This window comes from Leptodactylus fuscus, chromosome 3 (genome assembly GCF_031893055.1).
Source record: "Leptodactylus fuscus isolate aLepFus1 chromosome 3, aLepFus1.hap2, whole genome shotgun sequence".
Lineage (NCBI taxonomy): Eukaryota > Metazoa > Chordata > Amphibia > Anura > Leptodactylidae > Leptodactylus > Leptodactylus fuscus.
Genome location: NC_134267.1, coordinates 144226327 through 144244793, shown reverse-complemented (window position 1 = coordinate 144244793; position 18467 = coordinate 144226327). Strand labels below are relative to the sequence as shown.

The 18467-nt window shown below is 42.4% G+C and overlaps 1 protein-coding gene across 1 annotated transcript in view; it reads right to left on the bottom strand.

Moving 5' to 3' along the window:
• Nucleotides 1–18467, bottom strand: part of ARMC9 (armadillo repeat containing 9) — a 162336-nt gene that overhangs the window by 64677 nt on the left and 79192 nt on the right. Inside the window, exon 10 of the mRNA XM_075268483.1 lies at nucleotides 16304–16318. Within this exon, the coding sequence (XP_075124584.1) occupies nucleotides 16304–16318 (15 nt within the window). The remainder of the gene's footprint in view (nucleotides 1–16303; nucleotides 16319–18467) is intronic.

The following is an 18467-nucleotide window of genomic DNA, read 5'->3' as shown; positions in this document are numbered from 1 at the left end:
ACTAACTGCAAAGTAGCTGAGATTCTGGTTAATCCCATCCACACACTGAGTTGCTGCAATTTGAAAAATTGTGATTTTTGTAAATTGCAGAATGTCAATTAGATCTACAGAGATGCTGGCGGTTTCCATATAGGTATAATGGAAAACTCTGTGGCCTTTCTGTGAAGTGTTGTGGGTAAAACTACAATGCTTTTCCCTCTGCATTTTTTGGCTGTGGGCCGCCATGTCTTTAAGCGCATTTTCTTTGTAACAGTCTATGATAGTGAAGTGGCAGCTATTACATAGTTAAAGAGGTCATCCTAGGCTAATCTAGGTACATCACATGGTAAATCTATATGAGTGTGATCCACTTCAACTAGGTGCAGCTTATAAAAACTAAAACTCACTTTACTAACTTACTGTATAGACACGCTTTATTGCACAATTCATATCCTCAAAACCAATCTTTGAACAGGATACACTAAATGGTTGAGCCTCCTTAAGACAACATTGTTAACTGTGGTAGTGTGTCTTATCTCTGTAATATTTCTTAGTTTATAGCACACAATTTATGGCACATAATTCTGATAAATAAAAGATAAGGTATGCTGTAGACATAAGAATATAGGAGAACATACATAAATTGCATAAACTAAAGTTAGTAAAATGCAGCTAAACTTTATTTTATTTTTTTACATCCATGAAATAGAAGCACAAAGGGGATGAAAACCGCTGGTCATCTGTATACATACAGATCAATTCAATTCAATTCATTTTTTTTTTAGGATCCAAAAAGTTAGTATATCATAGTTTGGTAAACAGATCTACGATACAAATGTAAAAAACATGATGAGCCCCAATGGACCCTAACATGCTATGGAGGTGAAAAAGATCCCAAGAGAGTGTTAGGGAAAGTTGGGACAGAGACTGATCTATTTTGTGCCATTTTAATAGGACACTGCCTAGTTTAGGCTTTACAATGATTTTCCATGATAATTATATAGATGACTTCTAACAAGTCCCTGCTGACCAGCCCCCATTCAAGTAAACTGGGTCTGATCTGCGTATGATCTACTGAGAACAGTGGGAGTGCCGGGTGTTGGACAACCACTGATATCATAATGATGACCTATCATTATTTTTTCCATCAACACAGCCACGTATGTGCCTGTTTTTTGTGTGACAAACTGTATTTAAAGATGGCACCATTTCGCGATACATGTAATGATTTGTTTAACTTTTATTAATATTTCTGAAAGGATTGCTGAGAAATGAATGCAATTCTGCCATTTTAGGGGTTTCGTTCCCCAATAAAAAAAAAAATGACATTGTAACATTTTTCATCATGTCATTTTATAAAATAAAACCCCCTTCCAAAAAATTATAATTACATAAAAGATATTTGCTGGAGGCAAATATTCTGAGCTGAGTGAAGGCTTGTTTTTTGCATGGCAAGCTGTACTTTTTATTGGAAGTTTTTGATACATTAATAGCTCAGACTTTTATACATGCAGTGATACCAATTATGGGATTTTGTTTATTAATATAAGAAATTGGATCTTTCCTACTTTAATGAACGGCATGGAGCAAAAAGAGGTAAAAGCAATTGTCCAGTTTAGAAAAATCTATTACATATACCCTATTAGGTACTTATGAGTTAACAGGGTGCTCTCCAATTCAGGATCTTTATCTCTCAGGATCTCCAGGCCAGAGTGAAAAGCGTTTCCATCTCTCTACCTTGAGGACCAGTTTTGTCCCACATTACACAGACAATCCATTGAATAAAGGCACTGTACAAAGAAGCACTAATTTTTTTCCTTTCTTTATACACCAATTCTCTCAAAATATATAATTCAGTAAGCATTACCTTATTTAGTTATTGCTTTGTATCTTAAAATTTGTCGGATCTTTCTCTTCAGTTGGATCATGCAATCTCATGGTGATCCATGGTAATAATATGACTTTCTGTTCTCCCAAGGGGGGTCACCATCTCAGGCACCAGGCTTCCTGTATAGTTATGAATGGACTGCACCATAGCGGCTTTCCACAGGAAGAGATTCAATCTCCAATCATTTGCTACTAACAATGATTAGACAGGTTTGTGTCACACACCAAGTGCATATTCAGACGGCTGTGAAATGCTGTTGGCCGTGAAAAAGTACATTTTTCATGGCCAAGTATAAAGCCAATAAGTTAACCAGTTTTCTTGGATCCCTATCGAAAGCTCTGTGAAATGGCATGCTGTATCAGTCAACAGATTGGTCACATTTAAAAAAGTCACGTGAATAGATGCATTCATGTCTATGGGGCCACAAGAAACCCAATAATACAATGATTAGCACATGACTGGGGAATCCTGTGGTGTGAATTAGCATTTATAATGAGGAACATGATAGTTCAGTCTCCATGACTGTATATGTATGGAAGAAAATATACAAAGATTAGGGTAATTACACAGCCCCCAGCAGGCGTAAATGGTTTCTAGCCGCCCATGTGATGCTGTGCTGAGGCATCAAGGGATTGTGTGTGTGTTCATTAATCCATTGGAACAGCTACTATGTTCACCGTTAAAAATTACGTTAACACATACTATACAGTATGTATCATGGGCTGTTACAATAGGGCCTTATTGATAAACCATCTTGTGTAGGGGTTGTGGACTCTGACATATTAACCCCTTACATTCACGCTATATCCTTGTGTAGGATGATAGGGTCTCAGTGATTAGCTCCACAAGTTATTTGTAGGTACAGTAACACCACCTTAGATGCTCACACTTTGGTGGTATGTCCACCTTTTAATATTATATTTAAAGTTAAGTTTTATTTTTCTAGTAGGTTTATTCTATTCTGTGACATACGTTGATGGCAGGAATAATGATACACCCTCTGTGATTTGATTCCACCAACTCCAGTTCTTAGCATCTGTTAACAGGTACAGCTCTGCTGATTCCGGCACAGTTGGGATTTTTTCTCTAGCCTAAAATCAATGTTGTTAGTTGTTATTCCTGATATGCTCTTTAGGTTTCATACTGACAGGAGGGTGGTAGGACGGCGGTATGAGGGCAGGTTCACAACTGCGCCCCAGTCTCCGCTTTGTGGGTTTCCGCCTTCTGCTCAAGAAACCCTGACAGGAGAAGGAAACCCGGCAGTCAGTGTCCGCCCGTGAGCACTTGTGAGAGTCTTCTAGTCTCTGCAGCGAAACCATTTATTTATTTATTTTTTAACCAGACACAAAGTCCTGTATATTCGACTTTGTGTCCAGTTAAAAAAAAACAAAGAAAAACGGTTTTGCCGTGGAGACCAGAAGACGCTCACGGGCGGACACTTTGTTTGAAAAATGACTGCCAGTTTCCGTCTCCTGTCCAGTTTCTCAGGCAGAAGATGGAAACCCACAAAGAGGAGACCGGGCGCAGGTGTGAACCTGCCATTAAGCAGTAACAATCAAGGGGTGTGATTCTGAGCTCTGACACTGGCTGCCTCTGACTGGGTCTCTGAATCACACCCCCTGCCTGACACAGCCCTTCTGACATTACAGAGCTTAAAGAGGACCTTCGGAGGACTGTCGGTTTTCCCGATCTGTGCCCCGGGTAAAGAGCTATCGGTCCCGGTACTGTAGCTCTTTACAGTCAGAAGGGCGTTGCTGACAGTCAGTCAGGTACGTCCTTCTCCACAGCAGCGCCTATCGCGCTGTACAGTGTGAGCGGTGAGGAACACCCCCTCCCTCTGCTCACAGTGCTCGTCCATAGATGAGTATTATCAGGAGGGGAGGGGGGCATTCCTCCCCGCTCACACTGTACAGCACGATAGGCGCTGCTTTGAAGAAGGACGTACCTGACTGACTGTCAGGAACGCCCTTCTGACTGTTAAGCGCTACAGTACCGGGACAGATAGCTCTTTACCCGGGGCACAGATCGGGAAAGCCGACAGTGCGCTGAATTCACTGCCTGTGCCTCTTTAAATAGCAGGCACCAAACCTATCTGTGCTTCTTGCTGAGGAATGGTGGCAGCTAGAGAGAACATTCCAACTGTGCTGGAATCAGAAAAAAAGTTGCCTATTATCAGATGCTAAAAATTTTAATTGGTGCAAGTGGTGAAAGGTCCCCTTTAACATTTGATTGTCTTGTCTGGAACAAAGTAACTTAAGAGGACCTAACAGAATGGCGGTTTTATGGTTATAAGGGCATGGTTGCTTTGGTGAATGTTTATTTTTTATAAGGCCCAGAACTTTGTTTTTGGGTTCGTATTCAGGCATGTGCATATCACCTTTAATAGTAAAGGTTATTATTCTCCTAAACAGGAAAAACTAGTATGCTGTAGATGCCAAATACTTTAACATCAGATAAGATTAATTCCTACTTCATTTTATTAACAGTCCAAGTATTATTTCCACCATAATAAGGTAGCAGTTGGCATAGGACATTATTTTGATGCCTTTGGGAACAACTACAAGAACTTTTTAACCCATTTTACACTCTTGCGCCTTGTCTTTATTAGAAATGTACTTGTTATACTCATACATTTATATTTCAAACAATCATAATGGCAGTAATACATAGTAGATTGGAAAAAAAAAAGATCCATCAAGTTCAAACTTTTAGCCCTCTTGCACAAGGATGAATATATTCAGTATAAAAGATGCATTTAATGGTGGTTTCAGGTGGAGTACAAGATAGAAGTGTGCTTCTAGCCATTATCGGAGGACCCTATAATATAAATTAAGATTTGACATCCTGCAGAAATCAAAAATTACAGGGTTTGCTATTCTCCTTGCACACAAAAGGTTTTGTATCCTGATAATGGAAATTATTAGCTCTAGAGTAGTTCCCAGATGAGAACAGCTCAGGTACAATTACACAAAGAATAGGGGATGAATATTCTTTACACAAGCAACTGAACAGCAGGACAGGGACTTATCTACTATAAACAATATGCAATAAAAGCTTACATAAAAGCCACACTCACTGTACAGAACGGCATGTGGATGGCTACTGCACAAGTAGTCACCCACTATAAAAGGAAACCATGTACCATATTCAAGTAAATCCAAAAATGTTAAGTAAAACTTAAAAAATTCAAATTAATGCTTAAAAATATATAGACCTCACCAAACAAGCCTATTTCACCGCTCTCAGCTCTTCTCCTTCCTGTAACCCTAAAAGGCTCTTTGAAACCTCACTCCTTACTCATACCCAAGGTGCAGGCGCCATTCCCAGATCTTAGTACAGATGACCTTGCCACTTATTTCCATGACAAAATTGATAAGATCCGTTAGGAAATAACTGTCTAATCCCCAGGTGGCATTGATCCCCTCACCTACCATAGTACTGATCCCCGCACCAAACGCACCTCAGACTATCCATTCTCATCTTCTGAACCTGTTACAAAAGAGTAAGTCTCTCAGCTACTTTCTTCAGCTCACCTTAAGACCTGCAGTAGTGACCCCTTCCCCTCACACCTTCTCCAATCTTTGTCACCTGCTGTCACAACTTACCTTACTAAACTATTTAACCTCTCTCTCTTCTGGAATTTTCCCATCCTCTTTCAAGCATGCGGTTATAACCCCGCTATTGAAAAAACCCTCCCTGGACCTGTCCTGTGCTGCTAACTATCAACCCGATTCTAACCTCCCCTTCATCTCTAAAAGCTTGGAACGCTTGGTCTATTCTTGTTTAATCCGCTATCTCTCTGCTAACTCTCTTCTAATCTGGCTTCCTCACTCTGCACTCTACTGAAATGGCCCTCACAAAAGTCTCCAATGATCTCCTGACAGCTAAATCCAATGGTGACTTCTCTTTTCTTATTCTTCTGGATCTCTCAGCAGCATGTGACACTGTGCTCTCCTGGTTCTCCTCATATCTCAGAATGCACTTTCAGTGTATCATTTGTTTCTTCCCCTCATTCCCTTAATCTTGGGAGCTCCACAGGGCTCGGTCCTAGGCTCCCTGCTCTTCTCTCTCTACACAGCCCCCACTGGACAAACCATCACCAGATTTGGCTTCTGAAACCATCTTTATGCTGATATCACCCAAGTATACACATCGTCCCATGACATCACCCCTGCACTAATACAAAACACCAGTGACTGTCTTTCTGCTGCTCCTGCTACCTCTTGTGTCACCCCCTCTACATCATAGATTGTAAGCTCTTGCGAGCAGGGCCCTCAGTCTGGTAGTGCTCAAAACAAAAAACTGCTTCAATTTTATTTTAGATGAACTGGTTCAATTACAAACCAAATGCAAATATGCTCCATTTAACCTTCTATACAAAATTTATAGTCACAGACAGCATTAAGGGCTAGTTCAGACGTGATTTTTGACACCAAGAGAGACGTGGTCAAAACCCTCCTGCTGCGACCATCGCGGTCGCGGCTTTCCCCTCCACTGTCGGCTCAAATGAATGAGCCGACATAGGAGGGTGCTGCCGGGGGCGGAAGCCGCGCGGCTTCCGCCTGAAGAAAGGACATGTCACTTCTTTTCTCCGCTAGCGGCGGGCTGCTGCTAGCGGAGAAAAGAAGCCTGGCGGTCTGCATAGAGCACCATTGTAAGGGGAGGATTTTGACGCGAAATCCGCTGTCAAAAACCTCCCCTTTGCTCACGTGTGAACGAGCCCTAAATCCAGCAGACTGGCATTGAGTAGAATCAGCATCATACAATGCAATGAACTGTTGTGTCACTGACTAAAAAAAATAATACTTATAGTCATTACATAATTGCACAGATACAGGATGCTAATACTAATAAGTTACGGACTATGGCAAAATGGCCCTTTCTTTACTCTTACAGCATGGAACACATTTCCCAAAGGGGCAACTTCATTGCCTGTGTCATACTTAAAGGGGTTGTCCAGGCAAAATTGGCCAACCCCTTTAACTATTACATCAGCCGGGGCAGTGAAAAAAAAAAAAAGTATATTCACCTGTCCCCGATACTCTGGTTTCCTCCTGTCCCGATTCTTCTGCTTCAGTGGCTTCTCCCAGGTCTCTTCCTAGGTTCTGCTGAAGCCGCTGATTGGCCTCAGCGGTCATGTGACCGCTGAGGCAAATCAGTGGCCTCAGCAGATTTCAGGAAGACACCAGTGATGTAGTAGTGACATTGCATGCCCTTCGCTGACTGGTTTCAGCAGAACACCAAAAGAGACCAGTTGAGCAGCGGGACCGCAACGCTCCGGGAGGACATTGGAGCATCAGGGACATGTGAGTATAAATTTTTTTATTTTTCACTGCCCCCGGCTGATTTAAAAGTTAATGGGGTTGTCCATTTTTGCCTGGCCAACCCCTTTAACGTTTATTGTTTTACTGTGGAGTCTGAATCTGGAAAGTTACTGACTCCAGCTTCAAAACAAAATTATTATTAAATTAAAAATTAGAAAATTGTAACATTGTATAATTGATTAGCTGCATAGGTTATTATATACTTATGTCTACAGGAAGTCAATCACTAGCTTTCTAATGATTTAGAGCGCGTTGCTGCTTCTGACTGACCATCATCATATGGGCATCATGTGCTGATATGGGATTGACCTCTTTTAGTTGGAAAGAAAACTAAACGTCTCTTTCCATACAGAGGCACTCAAGAGAACAAATGTATGTTCAGAACAATCACTGATCACAGTATTGATCTGATCAAGCGAATATGGAATTGCAAGGTAAAACATGAAAATAACCAGTTTCCCACAGTATTATGGAATGTCCCATACATGACCCTGCATATGTTGTCTGAGCAGTTGAAACTGATTCTCAGAAATGGTGTTCAGCAAGCCTGTTTTCATTTTCTTTTTTTAATCCTTAAGAAGGACATGAAATAAGAGGACAGAGCTTATTCTTTGTCTCTGACATCTTAGGAAAGAGGATCATGTGGCCTGACACTCATATCCTTTTTGCTTATGGAATGTACTGCCCCGCAGGCACCGGCCAGTGTACAGAGAGACCTGCTGAAATGAGCAGAATCCCATCTGTGAGGCAGGAGTGCAACGTCCAGATAGCCTTAGTGAAAATGCAGGACTTCTTTTCAATAAGACAAATGATATTAAAACCACGGGTGCAAACAGATTACCCCTAAAATTACACAACCATGATTTTACATTATAGAAGTAGACATGTTCCACCTCGCTCAGAAACAGCAATTTCTACTGACACAAAGTAAGACATGCAAGACTTTGTGTCCGGCTAAAAAAAAAAATGGTTTCCCCGCAGACAGGCCACAGGCGGACACTGGTGGTCACCTTTACAAACCCATTCAATTGAATGGGTTTTAAAGGTGACTGCCGGGTTTCCGTCCCCTGTCCAGTTTAGTTGGGACTGAAGATGGAAACCCGACGGAATGCATACACCAGACACCGAGCACAAGTGTGAACGCCCTCTGAGGTGTTATTTATCTTACAGTAAGATACTATACTGCTTACTTCAGGGGGCACAGGTAGGGTCCGTCCAGGAAGGCAGCAGGCACTAAACCTGACCAGTGAGACCACTGCTGAGCGGCACAGCAAACTGTAGTACAGTAGTGGCTTTGCTTACTATAATTTGGGCTGCGTCAGGTCAGGTCACGTTGCTAGGGTGACCTGACTGACGAAGTGACGGAGGGGCACAGTTGACTATATTGGGCCAGGCCATGGAGACAGCGCGCTTCACTTTACCTATTGGAGGGCACCGCTCCTGATGTCTGTGCGACCTGCTCTGCCTTCGGTGCCCGCCTGTGTCCTCCTGCCACATCTCTTGTATGCGATGTAAGGAGGATACAGGAAGCACCGCTCCTGATGTCTGTGCGACCTGCTCTGCCTCCGGTGTCTGCCTGTGTCCTCCTGTCATCTCGCTTGTATGCGATGTGACAGGAGGACATCGGAAGCAGTGCCTCCTGGGGAGCTCGGGCCAGGCCATGGAGTGCACTTCACTTCACCTATTGGAGGGCACCACTCCTGATGTCTGTGTGACCTGCACTGCCTCCAGTATCCGCCTGTATCCTCCTGCCACATCGCTTGTATGCGATGTAAGGGATGTAAGGAGGATACCAGAGGCAGATCAGGCCACGCAGACATAAGCGGTGCCTCCTGTATCCTCCTTACATCGCATACAAGCGATGTGGCAGGAGGACACAGGCGGAAACCAGAGGCAGCGCAGGTCGCACCGACATCAGGAGCGGTGCCCTCCAATAGGTGAAGTGAAGTGTACTCCATGGCCTGGCCCGAACTCCCCAGGAGCTTCATTATAAATGCATGCCTGCCGGCGTTGTCGGTGGGCAGGACAGAAGTGCTTGGCGGGCCGCATGTGGCCCGCGGGCTGCAGTTTGAGGACCGCTGCTATAGCTGTTTAGACAATTCTATTTATGCTAGAAGTCTCCTGCTCACTGTTTTTTCCTATCCCTATATATGTTATTTCCCCTTTGTGCAAATGTCACAATTTGGAGGATAAATAAAGGGGGTGGCAAGTTGTATCCACCTAGGTATGTTTGTGGGTTTGTTTTAAGTTTTTAAAGGGGTTTTTCAGGCTAAGATTACAAGTGAGCTGTGCTAAAGTTGGGTCAAAAGTATTTTTAGGTGTGACACCCACCACCCTGTTCTCAGCAGCTGATACACAGACACTAAACAGATCTGTTCTCTGTGTAGTGACTAAGCTGCATTCAAATGAATGGGAGCTGATCTTCAGAACCAAATCTGGTCATTACAAATACAAAAGTGCTTCCTGCTCCATTCTCTATGTATCAGATGCTAAGAACAGCTGATAGGTGCAGGAGTCAAGTATCAGACCCCACAGATCTGACTTGTAAGTTAGATCACTAAGGGTATGTTCACACTGAGTTTTTTGGCAGCGGAAAAAATCTGCTTCAGGAATTAGAATTTTTATTTCTTTTTTACATTCTTTGTAGTGTTTTTTGAGGCGTTTTTAGATTTTGGTTGTTTATGCTCCAGCACAATGTATGGACCTGGAAACTGCGTCAAAAATAGTGCCAAAAAAAGCGTCACTGTTTTTCCACCTCTTATTGACTTCAATGGGTTTTTACAGGAGAAATCTGCCTGAAGATAGGTTATGTCGCTTTTTTTTTTACGCTAGCTGAAAAATAACATTGAAATGAATTGAAATGAACGGGAGGTGTTTTTGCAAAAAAGTCAGTGTGAACTAGCCATAATATGTTTAGTCCAGCAAAGCCCTTTAATATATTTAATGTTATATTTTACTCTTGATTTTGCTTTCTCCAAGTCCAAGTGAGAAGTTATTATAATAAACAATGGAGTTGGTTATTCCATACAGACTAGTGACAGTAAGGGTTCAGATTCCAGTCCAAAAAACGGCTAGCCACTACTGAATGCCGGTGCAGTGTATTGGCATCCAGTCACAGCATTACGCTCTGGATTAGACCCAAATGAATTGATCTAATTGGGAGGGAGGTGTCGCGAGTCAGACGTCCGTGTCAAAATCCGGCCCAAAAAACCATGTGTGAACTAACCCTAAAGGGTAAAACTAATGTGTGCAAAAACCTACCACTACACAGTTTCTGAGTCTGATGTATAATATATGCCTGGCAAGTTGAAAAGCACATTAGAGAGAAGCTTTGTGAACTACTGGCTCTCAGCATAGTCTGTAGCAGGGGTGCCCAATATGTCGATCGCAATCTACCGGTCGATCGCAAAGGAAGTATGGGTCGATCGCGGGATGCAGCCAGGAATCCACGGTGTCTGCTTGTTCACAGTGCAGGCTGAGAGTCGACTCTCAGCCTGCGCTGTGAACAAGCACTCAGGACACTTGCAGGCCGGGCAGCAGCAGCTCCGGGGAATGACGCGCTCCCCGATGGAGGGAGCCGGGGTGTTGCTTGTTCACAGCGCAGGCTGAGAGTTATCTCCAGACACTGGCAGGCGGGGCTGCCGCAGCCCCAGCCTGCCAGTGTCCAGAGATAACTCTCAGCCTGCGCTGTAAACAAGCAGGCACCGGAGATCCCTGGGCGGCCACAGAACGCCGCTGTCTCCTGCTCTCACACTCCGCCCGTCCCCGCCCACATGCCCGGCCCCACCCACAGGCCCACGCTGGCCCCGCCCACAAGAAGTGGGTAGTAGATCTTTTGCCTTGATCAGTTTATAAAGTAGCTCACATGCTGAAAAAGTGTGAGCACCCCTGGTCTATAGTAATGCTCCGTAATGGTGTTATGCCACAAAAAGTATTTACCCTCTATCGTCCATAGGATAAAGAATAAATAGTTGATCCTTAGAATGGGGAGTATTTTTCCCCCTTTGTGAATTTAGACTGGCTGCAGCCAAGCTGAATGTAGGCATATTCCTTTTGTTCAACTGCAACTGTTTTCTCCTGAGTGATCCCTGTATTTACTTTCAAGGGCCTTTATGACCATCACCTGGCTCAGGAACGGTAAAAGACTCCCAAAAATGGAAGTGCCCTAGGGGAGTCAGGTACACCACAGGACATCATCAGCACAAGAGGTGGGCTGTAGGAGTCAGTGGAGGACTCCTGACCACCTACGACAACTACTGCTTCCATCCTCCAGTGGGTTATGGCACTTGCATGTATATTGTTGTAATATTTCTACTTATTTGTGTATTATACTTGTTAATGATACACTTTATAGATCTTAGTTTTGGAATACAAGTTGTGATATTTTATTAAAAAACTCCTAATAAATATCTGAAACAAAAAAAATGTCTAACTACCGTAGACTGACGTCTCCTACACCTGTGAAATCCTTCTTTTACACCATTCTATTGGTCTTCTCTCACTAGCACAGTGAAGACCAATGTGCTCTCCATACACACACTGGTATTAATGGCGATTGAACAGAGGAAACAACCGGAGGATTTTACATATCAAACTAGGAGGATCATGTTTAGCACCCCAGGACCAACAGCAAAGCCCAGTGAACTCTACCAATAGATTGTAAGCCCTCGTGGGCAGGGCCCTCTACCCCACTGTGCCATTCGGTCATTGTTAGTATTATATCTCCCTATATTATAAAAATGAATTTCTGTCTGTCTGTCTGTCCGTCTGTGCTCTAATGCGAACCAAACGACTGGACCGATCTTCACCAAATTTGGCACAGAGATACTTCAGGTATCCGGGAAGGTTTAAGACGAGACTCCAACTCGCTCGGACGTACCGTTGCTGAGATACAGCATTCCAAATACAATGCCCCCCCCCCCTTAGCCAATACAAACCTGCAAGTCTTTCACTCATATTCCAACTGCAATACACACGGTCACTCCACATACACAACCCAACACTGATATCCAAACTGAGATACATACATCAGAGGATTAGATACACAGATCAGCACACAGTATCACAAACCAGAGGATTAAATACGCGCTTCTGCACACAATTCCACATGCCGAAGGATTAGATACACGCGTCTGCACAAAGTACCACACGCTGGGGGATTGGATACATGCGTCTGCACACAGTACCACATGCCAAAGGATTGGATACATGCATCTGCACACAGTTCCACACACCAGAGCATAAGATATGTACATCTGCACACAGTACCACATGCCATAGGATTAGATACGTGCATCTACAGACAGTTCCACATGCCGTAGGATTAGATATATGCCTCTTCACACAATACCACACAGGGGAGGATTAGATACATGTGTCTGCATACAGTACCACACTTTGGAGGATTAGATACATGCCTCTGCACACTGTACCACAAGCCAGAGAATTAGATACGCGTCTCAGCACACAGTACCACGCAGAGAGGATTAGATACACGCATCTGCACACAGTACCACATGCTGTAGGATTAGATACACGCATCTACACACAGTTCCACATGCCGTAGGATTAGATACGCACCTCTTCACACAGTACCACACAGGTGAGGATTAGATACGCGTGTCTGCATACAGTACCACACTTTGGAGGATTAGATACATGCCTCTGCACACTGTACCACAAGCCAGAGAATTAGATACGCGCATCAGCACACAGTACCACACAGGGAAGAATTAGATATGCGCATCTGCACACAGTACCACACGCCAAAGGATTAGATGCGCACGTCTACACACAGTTCCACACGCCGTAGGATTAGATATGCGACTCTTCACACAATACCACACAGGGAAGGATTTGATACGTGTGTCTGCATACAGTACCACACTTTGGAGGATTAGATACAAGCCTCTGCACACAGTACCACAAGCCAGAGAATTAGATACGCGTCTCAATACACAGTACCACACGCAAGAGGATTAGATACGCGCCTCTGCACACAGTACCACATGCCGTAGGATTAGATACGCGCGTCTACACACAGTTCCACTCGCCGTAGGATTAGATACACGCCTCATCACACAATACCACACAGGGGAGGATTAGATACGTGCATCTGCACACAGTACCACATGCCGTAGGATTAGATACACGTGTCTGCATACAGTACCACATGCTGTAGGATTAGATACGTGCGTGTACACACAGTTCCACATGCCGTAGGATTAGATACGCGCCTCTTCACACAATACCACACAGGGGAGGATTAGATACGTGCGTCTGAACACAGTACCACACTTTGGAGGATTAGATACATGCCTCTGCACACAGTACCACATGCCAGATAATTAGATACGCGTCTCAGCACACAGTACCACACGGGGGAGGATTAGATACGTGCATCTGCACACAGTACCTCACGACAGAAGATTAGATACACCTGTCTGCACACAGTACCACACGCCAGAGGATTAGATACGCACGTCTGCACATAGTACCACATACCGTAAGATTAGATATGCAGGTCTGCACACAGTTTCACTTACCGGAGGATTAGATACTTGCCTCTTCACACAATTCCACACGGGGGAGGATTAGATACACACATCTGCACACAGTACCACACGCCGGAGGATTAGATATGTGCATCTGCACACAGTACCACACCAACAAGGATTAGATACTTGCGTCTAAACACAGTACTACACGGGGAAGGATTAGATACAGCTTTACTCCAGGTATCCATAACAACTGATCACAGGTTTTTCACTGATATCCAAAATGAGATACACATAATCACATGACGCTTATGGACATACACACAAACCACATACAAAATACACCAGTGCAAAATTGGACATTTCTTATGGGGCCACTACACAAACATAAAATGTAATATACCCGTGCGAAGCCGAGTCCTCCCTCTAGTCTGTTTATATAAATAAACAATAATAATAGTTTACAAATAGCATATGCTATTTTCTATGCTATATTGCATCAGCCAGATTACATGTGGGCATCACTATTAACCTTTGCAGTATAACAGGACGATGGTGGTTTGGGGTTCTGAACACTTAAGATATGTTCCCTTTAAAGTGGAAGATAACTATGCTTTAGATGACCTAATATGGCATATGGATGTCACAGCGCAGGGTCCCTCAATTAGGACCCCATTCTAATTGCCAAATATCTGATCAGGCAGAGCTTCCCTGGTGATAAAAACTTCAAAAAACAACCGATTTGACTATGACTTGCTGTACATTAAGAACTAATATACACAATTACATTCAAGATACAAATACACAAGTCAAAATCATAGGATTCACATAACCACTTCATTGCACAACAGGCCTTACGTTATATGAAGAACATACCGTATAGGACATAAGGACAGCACACAAATCTATAAATCAATACTGCATAATGTCACTGTATTGAATTTCTTGCTTCTTATTAACTTAATTTGACACTTATTACCCCTAACAACATAGCTGACATTTGTTCAGGTTGTGCAATGAGAAATTAAATTTGCATTATTTTATCCAAGTTAGAATTAGGGTATGTTTGGAAGTACCATATATAATCGAGTATAAGCCAAATTTTTCGGCACAGTTTTTTGTGCTGAAAAAGCCACCCTCGGCTCATACTCGGGTCAGTAAAAAAAAAAAAAAAAAAAAAAAAAAAAAAAAAGTAGAATCTCCCATAAAATAGTGGGGGGAGAAAGAAGCTTTAAAAAAAATTAAAATTTAAAGTTCTAAATCCCTCCTTTCCCTAGAATACATATAAAAGTAGAAAATTACTGTGAAACACACACACATTAGGTATCTCTGTGTCTGAAAGTGCCCGGTGTACTGAATATAGGTTATCTGCAGTGCTCTTCTTCCGTCGGAAAGGGGTTAATAGGAGCACTGCAGATACCCTATATTCAGCCAGACTGAATTGCAAGTGGGGAAAAAAAAAACCAGTCCCCAAGCTCAGGGAAGGGGAAGACAGACAACCAAAACACCCCCTCCCCTTTCCCAGCACCCAGCAACTACTGCATCCAAAAACTCTGACCATTTTAATTTTTGAAATTTTCCAGTAGCTGCTGCATTTCCCCCCTCGGCTTATACTCGAGTCAATAAGTTTTCTCAGTTATTTGTGGTAAAATTAGGGGCCTCGGCTTATATTCGGGTCGGCTTATACTCGAGTATATACGGTAATAAAGGAAACGTTTTCCATCCTTGAAGTTATAATGACAAGCATATTAAGGAATGGTTTGAGATAAGCACTTTTAACAGAATCTTGAAGATGACCTTGCTTGAATCGTGGCTAACTTGTTACAGAGACTCAAGAACCCTGCACAATAGTTCATTGTGCTCACAGGGTAGTAATAATTATGTTAATTTTGGCATTGTACAATTTTGGTAGTAATCTGATGACGAGTTAGAATTGTGAATATTGCCAATGGCTTTAACTGAGGATAAATAAAAGCAATTTATAAACAAAGAATCTCTTCTTGGAAAATCACAGGTACGCTGTACGTTGTAATGAGAGGGGTCATTTTAACTATATAATTGGAGACACCATTAAGTCAGTGCATTCTTCTATGGGGACATTTACACTTGTGCCCCTGAGCGCTCTGTGTCATTCTGCCAGGTTACTGTCCTAAGCCCCATGAAACTGGATAGGAGCCGGCTTCCTGGTGTTCAGTTTTAAAACCCATTAATTTTAATGGGTTTTAAAAGCAAACCGGCGGTGTCCGTATGCAGTCTCTCGGCAGGGAAACCGTTTTTTGATTTGCACATGCAGGACTTTGTGTCCGGTAAGAAAAAAAAAAAAAAAAAAAGTTTGACCTGAGAAGACCCTGCATACGGACACCGGCGGTTTTAAAACCCATTCAAATGAATGCGTTTTAAAACTGACCACAGGAAAGCTGTCCCCTAATCCTATAGGTTATGATATTGTGAATGACATAAATTGTTACAATAATGAGCAGAGTAGAAGAAATGACAACGTCCACATACAAGGTGGTCATGCCTTCATGTTGCCTCATACACATACTGTGGTAGCAAGATCAGGCAAGGGAGGTGCAGCAGGCATGTGATGCAGAGAAACAATTACATCAACTTACATCCTCGTCATGACACTGGGTGACATCGAGCCATGAAATAAACAGAAGTCAAACAGTAAGCATCATAGAACGCATTCATTTCAAATAGGAATAAAGGTTATATATATACAGCTGTAAAAGGCCTATCAATTTCATCAGTCACTGATGATTCACTTAAGAACTCCAGCGTGAAGGAGTCCTTAAAGAGGACCTTTTATGTCCTTTAAGACAGCGTATATTAGATTTCCTATTACCAAGCTGTGGGTACATCGAATTGCATGCACTTTCAGGTTTGCTTGCACCTTCCCCCATTACAGAAACTTTGGCGCTTCTAGTTTTGACTACAGATATCACTGTACTGTAGCGGACGGGGGCCTTACAGCTCAGTGTCATCGCTGGGACGTGGGGAAAGCCCCCTGATGGCACACTTCTGTAGCCTTGTACTGTGAGGAGGGTTTTACTCACCAGTCAGCGATGACGCTGAGCTGTAATGCTACTCCCCTAACAGTACAGTGATATAAGTAGCCGAAACTAAAGGCACCAAAATCTCTGTGAGCAGGGGATATATGCAAACAAAACTAAAAGTGCACTGAATTGACCGCACTGACAGCTTTGTAATAGTAAAGTATAATGGTCCTCTAACATATAATGCGCAAAACAGTAAATGTAACCAGACAACAGGTACCTTTATTAATGATTAGACTTTTCAGTAAAGTCATAAGAATGTAAACAAGGAGAAACAATGTAGATATATCCATTGTATATAGCCAAACAATAAAACTTTATTTTTTTTAACTTTTGCTAACCATTTTCATATTATCAATTATCATTATTTTCAGTTTAAAGGGAGTCTGTCAGCACAAAACTGAGATCTAAACTGTGTATTTATGGATTTCTGCCCTTCTTCCTTCAATTCCAGGTGCAGTGCATCATCATCTGACATGAACAATACAGTTAGTGGGTGGAGCTGAGCAGTAGTTAACAGCAGCAGATACTGCTGCCCACCGATGGAAAGCAAAGGCCCTTTTCTCCTCATTTGCATAAGGATAAAAGGACAGGTTTTGCAAGAATGGAGTAGAGGTCCTGAACAAGAAATACATCATTGTAAACTGTGCTGACAGCCCTACAAGGTACTGTGTAGATTAGATCTCAATTTTATGCTGACAGATTCCCTGTAATGGGGCTGTGTTGCAGTCTCCTGAACAGTTTGGGGCACCACTGTCCCAGAAAAGAACAGTGAAGTGAATACGGAGCTAAACCAGTGCTGCATTCCCCTCATTCACAGGATCAACAAGGATTCCAGAGGATGGACCCCCACATTCATAAAGTTATAGAATGTCCTAGCAATATTACATCATTTTATACAATGAAAATACTTTTTAAATACTGTGTCCATGCATTGACACAGCACCATAATAGTATACTGATAAGTGTTAACATTCAGGGTATTATAGAAAAGGTTAAACATGTGGCAAGGAAGGTTTACGTCACTTACAAGCTTATCTTTTGTAACTTGCTCGTAATATACGCCTTCAAAGCCAAACTTTGCAATGACACATACCTTAGATACTTTTTCTCTTTATTTTTACAACACAGATCCTAATAAAATTCTTCTCTCAGCTGGTAATGGCTGATATGTGTGAAATATAAATTGGTTTACAGAACCAATGTTCAGGAATTTATATGCCAATGATAAGTCTACATGCACACAACAGTAGTGATTTTTACTGTCCGCAAATACATGTCAGTATTGCATAAGATTGTCATTTACGGATCCATAAAAAGACTTGTATGATCCTCTACACTTGCATCTGTGAGTTTGTGCCGCAAAACTATGGACATGTGTATGGGGCCAAAGAAATTAATGAGTCTGTATAATATAAACAACATGGTCCTGTGCAAGGGGCCTAAGAGGTGGAAATGTTGGGGTTGAATACACAAATACTGTATAACTGACAACTGATCATTTGCTCGGCTTTAGGGTATATCCTCAGTAACATACGGCTGATCATGTATCTAAATGTATTTAAGTCATGGAGAATGTTCTTGGTAACGTGTTAGTTGGCGGAAGATAGAGACTGAACCAAATAGTACAAATGTACTGTGTTAGAGCTGTGAGATCTGAAACTGCATGCAAGTATAACAATACACAATTCAAGAGGGAGATTATAATGTCCATAATGTA